General features: G+C 46.8%; 1 protein-coding gene across 1 annotated transcript; it reads right to left on the reverse strand.

Moving 5' to 3' along the window:
• Nucleotides 1–2,843: 2,843 nt before the first annotated feature.
• LOC119278006 (BTB/POZ and TAZ domain-containing protein 1-like) lies at nucleotides 2,844–6,588 on the reverse strand. The gene is made up of 5 exons (XM_037559358.1): nucleotides 6,350–6,588; nucleotides 5,994–6,145; nucleotides 4,404–4,719; nucleotides 3,435–3,742; nucleotides 2,844–3,333 (listed from the first exon to the last, which is right to left on the reverse strand). The coding sequence occupies exons 1-5, from the start codon at nucleotides 6,467–6,469 to the stop codon at nucleotides 3,168–3,170; spliced, it is 1,062 nt and encodes a 353-aa protein (XP_037415255.1). The 5' UTR covers nucleotides 6,470–6,588; the 3' UTR covers nucleotides 2,844–3,167.
• Nucleotides 6,589–6,914: the final 326 nt, after the last annotated feature.

Genomic DNA, 6,914 nt, shown 5'->3' on the forward strand with positions numbered 1-6,914 from the left:
ATTAGAAGTTTCAATTCCTACAAAATTGCATGACGAATGGGAACCTGCTATCAACGTTAAGATTAAAAATTATGAGTGTTTTGATTTGTATGACTTGGGTGCTAGTGTTTCTACTATTCCAAAATCTTTATGTGACGTGCTTGGTCTTACCGATATTGAAGAATGCTCTTTAAATTTGCACTTAGCGGATTCTACTATTAAAAAGCCTATGGGAAAAATTAATGATGTTCTTATTCTTGCAAATAGGAATTCTATGCCCATAGATTTAATTGTTCTTGATATTGATTGCAATCTATCGTGTCCAATTATTTTTGGTAGACCGTTTTTGCGTACTATTGGTGTCGTGATTAATATGAAAGAAGGCCATACTAAATTTCAATTTCCACTAAGGAAGGGAATGGAACACTTCCCTAGAACAAGAATTAGGCCACCATATGAATCAATCATGAGGGCATCTTATGGGTCTATAACTAAAGATGACACTTTCCTCAAAAAAAAAAGGACTAGAGATCCTACGCGTTATGCCTGGCTATGGGCGTAAAACGATATCGCTTGTTGGGAGGCAACCCAATGAATAAAATTTATTTTTGCTTTTTGCTTTCTGTTATTGAGTGTTAGCACAATTATTCTACTGTTATAATTGTGTTTTTTGTGTTTTAATTAGTGTTTGTGCCAAGCAAGACCTTTTGTAAAACTTGGGTGAATGTTTATTTGATCTTGCTGAAAAACAGAAACTTTTGCGCTCACGAGATTCGTTGTAATTTTTTACATAAGAGTGCTTTTAAGTAGATTCTTTTTGAAGAGGCTTAATAGACAAATTACTCACGTCCAACAATTTATTTCATAATTTTTGCATTTACAGAAGCATTCGAAATTTTCAAAATGCTACAGATTGTTCTGTTTTTGACAGATTATATTTTCTTTGCATTGTGTGCTTGTTTTGATGATTCTATGGTTTTCTTTGATGAGTTGGAATACACTAGATATAATGCAAAAACAAAATAAGAATAGGTTTGCTACAGTATTTATAGTGGTGGTTTAGTTTCTTATACTGACGGATCTCACGAAGATTTTGTTTGAGTTTTGTGTGATTGAAATTTTCAAGTTTTGGGTTATCTTACGACGGATGAAGGAATAAGGATAAGCAAAAGGCTAAGCTTGGGGATGCCTGAGGCACCCCAAGATAATATTTAAAGAAGTAGAAAGCAACTAAGCTTGGGGATTCCCCCAAGTGGCATCCCCGCTTTCTTTTAATGACCATCAGTATTTTACTTGAAACTATATTTTTATTCGTCACATGATATGAGTTTTGCTTGGAGCGTAGGAGTCTTTGCTTGTTTTGCTTTGTGCTTTAAGTGTTGAATCCTTGCTGGACACACCCTTTTAAGAGAGCCAAAAATTATGCTATGCTTGCTCTTATGCTTCACTTAAATTTTTAGAGCTATGGTCTAGTACTTCACTTATATCTTTTTTAGCACGGTGTGCTTTATTAATTTTAAAGAAATGCTCTCATGCTTCACTTAGATTTATTTGGGAGTTAGTAAATTTTTAAGAAATTCTCTCTTGCTTCACTTAGATTATTTTGAGAGAAAGAAAAAAATTTATGCTCATGATCTTCACTTATATTTGTTTGAGCTTATCAAAAGCAACATATGAAAATAGTCTCAAAGTGATAGATATCCAAGGAGGATATAATAAAAACTTCCATGAAGATCATTGGACAAAATAAACTTGATTCTTAGTAATGGTTTTTGAGATATGACGATATGATATGTGAGTCATGTTGATGAGTAATTGTGCTTTAGTAAGAATATTGATGTTAAGTTTTGTGATTCCCCATGCAAGCACGAAAGTCAATAGTTATGCAATGAAATTATATCCTACTTATGGTGCATTATTCGGTGTTACTTATGCTTAATGCTTGGGTACGAGATTTTTCGCTCTTTGGTCGGTCACTTCTCAAACTTTTTGCTAGCCTTCATTTTGCACTAAGTGTAATCACTACTTGTGCGTCCAAAACTCTTTAAACCCGTTTTGCCTTATGAGTCCATTATACCTACCTATATGTGGTATTTTCATGCCGTTCTAAGCAAATCTGCATGTGTCATCTCTAATATTCAAAATAAATTTCTCTTTTGTGTGCTCTACTACTCGCGAGGCGGTAAAGGGTAGCCAATATTTTCCATGCTAGATGTGTTATTTTCACGATGAGCGTCTATTCACTTGTTATTGCACGAGAGTACGGCAAAGGTTTTAGGGATGCCCAGTCCCGAAATGAATAAATGAATTACTTTATGTTGTCAAATAATAAATTCTTTGGAAAATGTTGGTATGGAGGGCACCCGTGGATACGGCTAGCCATGGAAAGTGAAAGTTACGGTGGAAAAATGAATAAATTTTATTTTTTGTTTGGGAACCGCCTATGAGGTATCTAGCATGGAAAGTGTTGGGATGCTCCAAGTCGTTTTCGTTGGTAGGAAAAGTATGTCTCTCAAAAATAATGTTATCTCTTAATTTAAGCTTTGAGCTCTGACACCTCTACAAATCACTACTTTCCTTCGCGAAGGGCCTTTTGGCTCTGACCCCAAATTACTACCGATAGAATAAAAACCCGAAGCCAGAAAAACAGGAAAGAGGGAAGACGAAAATTGGGAAAGAGTGAAGACGAGAGTCATTCGGATCTGTTACTAAAATCCTGCAGTCCGAATTTTAGCTTTTCCGTATAGATATTGCTTTGGTTGTATCCGATGGTTTCTTAATGTATAACCGATTTACAAACAAGATATTTTAAGAAAAATAGATACCTTGCAATTTTGTTCCCTATTCTAGGATTGCAAAGTTTGTTGCTATGTGGACAAATCTCATACTTTGCTACTAGTATTACAGTGCAGGCAGTATATTTTACAACAAATCTCCACCCGTTTCCTCTCTCGCCCCACAAAAGAATAACACTATGATTGATATAACTAATGTACATTGCTCAATAGAGAGATTATACACTGGAAAGACGGGCCAAAAAATAGCTCGCTTTCACTACACTCGCACACTACATCTAGCTACCTGTCCCAGGCTGATGCTAGCTGCGATTGCACAACATTCGATCAGCTCTGAGAGGGATCCTCAGCAACATACATTCCATTCGCTCAGGCTCAGCAGCACTGAGAGTCTCAGCAGCACTGAGAGGGCGGGCTTCTCTTGCCGAGGGAAGACATGACGCTGACAGCCTTCACCTTCTTCACAAGAAGCCCCCACCTGCCGTCGCTTCCGTCGCCGGCCTTCGCCACCACCGAAGCCGACACGGCCTCCTTCTTCTGCTCCTTGAGCTTGAACTGCCTGCATGATCACACAAGATCCATTGCAACGTCAGACATGAGTTCAATTTGTTTAGATGCGAGAGTGAGCAGAGCTGCGTGTTGGGGGTCAAATGAACTTACGTGCAGAGAGGGGTGTTGCAGTGGCCGACGGAGAGGCGGCAGAGCGCGGCGTGGAGGCGGAGCATCTGCCACATGCGCTGGCACCGGGGGCAGCTGGCGCGGCTCTTGCACCGGGAGAAGTGGCGGATGAGGAGCTGCAGGCCCCGGCACGTCGCGTAGGACGGGCACGGCGACTTGGCCGGCGCCTGCCCCACGGGGCCGACCTCCGTGCAGCCCTCCGTGCAGATGTGCCGCAGGATGTCCATGGCGTCGCTCAGCTCCATGTACACCTTCTGCTCCGCGCGCTTCCGACGCCACTTTCGCCGCCGCTGCACGCCAGAATGAAGTTTTGGTCAGTTCATCATACTCGCGAGCATGCATAAAAATTACTACCAGAGTAGATTGATCTCGACATAACGAACCAAAAACGTGTTCGACATTTTTTCAAACTTTTTAAATAGGATCTTTGACGCTTCTCCTAACTTTTGTCAAACCAAAAGTTTGATAGGGATATGCGGTCATAAGCAATAACCGTGACCGCTGGAACGAAAACGTTTGGCACGACCGTTTCGGAGATGTGAACATTCACCGGCCATTCCTCCACTCGGCGTGCCTTGGGGTGGACGTGGACGCCCCGACGGAAACGACCTGTGCTGCATGACGAGGCCTCAGCGCACCGGCCAAACCAGGCCCTCCCGTCATTTCTTAATGAGCACAGAGGCGACATGCCGAGCACCTCCGGAACCCAATGTTTGGAAGGCCGGGTCGGCATGCTCACCATGTCTCCCAGTGCACGGCGCACTGAGACATCGAGGTTGGCCGGCCATCGACCTTTCGCTGGCCTTTGGAATGCATCATCACGCCACCGCCCAAAGTGACACCTCAAGTGCCAACACACATGTCCCACAGCCCACAACACAAGGATCGAACCACATGATCGAATGCTACTAATTTGCAAGGATTTCAACGGGACAGAGCCTCGGTACGTACCATGTCGGCGTCGTGGAGTTGGCGGAGGACGTCGAGCTCCTGCCAGGGGTCGTTGTCGCGGAGGAAGCGCCATGCCTCGGTGCGCTCGACGGCGCGGAACTCCTTGGCGAGGAGGCGCATGCAGCGGAGGTGGAGCTGCGGCGCGTCGCAGAGGTCGGCCAGCTGCAGCACGTCCACCACGGTACCCGGCGTGAGCCGCGACCCGATGGCCTCCTGGCACCACAGCTTGAGCCACGGCACCCGGTACGCGTGCGCCAGCACCAGCAGCTGCTCTGCGTACTTCTCCACGTCCTCCTCCACCTCGCCCTCGCCATGCCTGCCGTCCAGAATTCCCATCACCAAATTAGATTTTTCGCATGTCCATTCGCCATCATCGAAATATATAGAAACAAGCAACTAGGTGGAGTAGAACAGTTCGGTGCAAGATTGGACGGTGAGAGAGGCCGTTCCACGGCCACGAGAATTTGCTTTGTTTTCCCAATTCGCCGAAGGCGAGTAGTACCAAGTAGCAGCACTAGCAGCCAGCACGCAGGATGATGGTGTCTGCGACAGCGACGACACATGTGGGTGGACATGGAGGTTCCAACTAGGCAGGTGCTACCCCTCGCGCACCCACCAACCAAGACCAAACAAAACAGACAGGGAAAAGAAAGAACGAGGACCAAACTCGTTTTTCTTTCGCCCTTCGTTCCGCCATCGCGCGCGCAAGTTGCCGGGGTTTTGCATGGCCCGGCTTGGGCGCGGCGAGGTTAAGGTTTATCCGTGCGTCGTCTCGTCTATCTATCTTCTGACGAGGCAGAATTGGCAAGTTGGCCAAGTTGGAGCTAGCGACAGGGGCAGAGATTCTAAGATTCGCCTATTCGTGTGGAGGTTCACAGAATCTACTACATCCCGCGGGGCTAGCGGACGGAAGGGTCGATCGCAACAATCAAGCAAATTGCCGGGGGCATGTGTGGCTCGGCGTGGGGCGGCGACCGGCGAGGCTCCGGTGGTTCTGGGTCTCCTGTGTGTCTCTGTGTGGCCGTGGCTGTGTCGTCACTTCTATCCTGTGACGAGGTAGTCGAAGGATTGTGGAACACTAGTATAGAAGAATTGGAATTCAAAGTTCTAGATGGGGAATTCACATTGGCATTCGTTGTTGGTTGGTTTCTCGATCGTACAGATGAACTTGGTCTTCTAAAATGCCAGCAAAACATACTAGGAAACAGCATGTATTCATTCAATTATGGGAACATAATTTAGCTGGCAATTACTGCGACCGTGATGATTATGAACCAAGGCATGGAAAGAAAGTTCTTTTTCTGGCAACTAAACCATTATTTCAGAGCTGGCAGCTCCGATCGCCCAGCTTGACAGACAGCGTGGGGCACACACGCATGTGTCATGTTCTTTTTCCCCTCCCCGTGTCTTAATATTAGCGCTTACTCCTATTGATCTTTTTTCCCTCGTGCTAATACTTAATGGCTACTACTATTACTGGGTCTGACCAGAGCATCAAACTCTGGCTTACCCAAGGTCGCAAGAAACGCATGTGCGAAAAATAATAGCACCAATTCCAGGGAGGAAACAACAGAGGAGCGCGCACGGTACCTGCTGCCGGCGTAGAGGAGGCGGACGAACGCCGCCGCGACGTCGTCGGTGACGCCGCGGATCCGGACGACGGCCCTGCCGCCCTTGCCGCTCTCCCTGAGCCTCTGCAGCCGGCGCTCCAGGACGGTCTCCAGCACCGGCGACGCCGACGCCTGGGCGATGACGCCAACAAAGAAACAAGAATCAATATCCCCTTCAGAACTGAATTTTTCAGACGACCGAATAGCATACACATGTCGTCTCCTGAATCCTGATCGCTAGCATCGGAATTCATGGACCGGGTCCTCCTAGGCCGCGTGCCGGCGGGCGGGGTAATGCGGCAGGAAATCAAAGGAGCCGGAGAAAGGGTTACTTACAAGAACGGAGGAATGGGCGGCGATCTTGCGGCGGCCGCTGGAGGTGACGACGTCGACGTCGGCGGGGGCGGAGGCGCCGCCGCCGCCGGCGGCTGCTGCCCGTGCAGGTGCCTCCGGCATGTCGTGCTAAGGATAACTAGGAGCAATTGCGGCGGGGAAGGAAGGAAGGAGGAAGAAAAGCGCAGGGGCAAAATATCTGAGAAATGTCGCGGTGTGCGTGTAGTGTTGGTTTGGGAGGAGGGAGGCTCATCTCTGCGCCCGTTCGAACGCTTATATAGAAAGCCGACGGGGAATGGTACCCCTGCAAAACGTGCGACTTTGCAATATTGCCCTCGCGAGAAATTGTATTCTCAGGGATGTAATGGGCACGTTCGCTGATCTTTCGGAAGATCGGAAGATTTCTTCTGTTTGCCTGTACCATGTCGATCAGCTTGTGGACGAACACGTAGACGCCAGGTGTGTCAGTGCTGACCAAACAATGAATTTTCCGTAGAACTCATTGCATGTGAGCCTCATATGAACATTATTTCAAGGGGAAATTATATCGGCCTCTGCACCGTAGTCA

The sequence above is a fragment of the Triticum dicoccoides genome, chromosome 3B, assembly GCF_002162155.2.
Source record: "Triticum dicoccoides isolate Atlit2015 ecotype Zavitan chromosome 3B, WEW_v2.0, whole genome shotgun sequence".
NCBI lineage: Eukaryota > Viridiplantae > Streptophyta > Magnoliopsida > Poales > Poaceae > Triticum > Triticum dicoccoides.

Excerpts from the sequence above, each read along its gene's own strand:
- LOC119278006 (XM_037559358.1), bottom strand. The coding sequence starts at position 6,469 with ATGCCGGAGGCACCTGCACGGGCAGCAGCCGCCGGCGGCGGCGGCGCC. Across the intron at positions 4,720-5,993 it reads CTCCTCTACGCCGGCAGCAG|GCATGGCGAGGGCGAGGTGG; the intron begins GTACCGTGCGCG and ends TCTGGACGGCAG. Across the intron at positions 3,743-4,403 it reads AACTCCACGACGCCGACATG|CGGCGGCGAAAGTGGCGTCG; the intron begins GTACGTACCGAG and ends TCTGGCGTGCAG.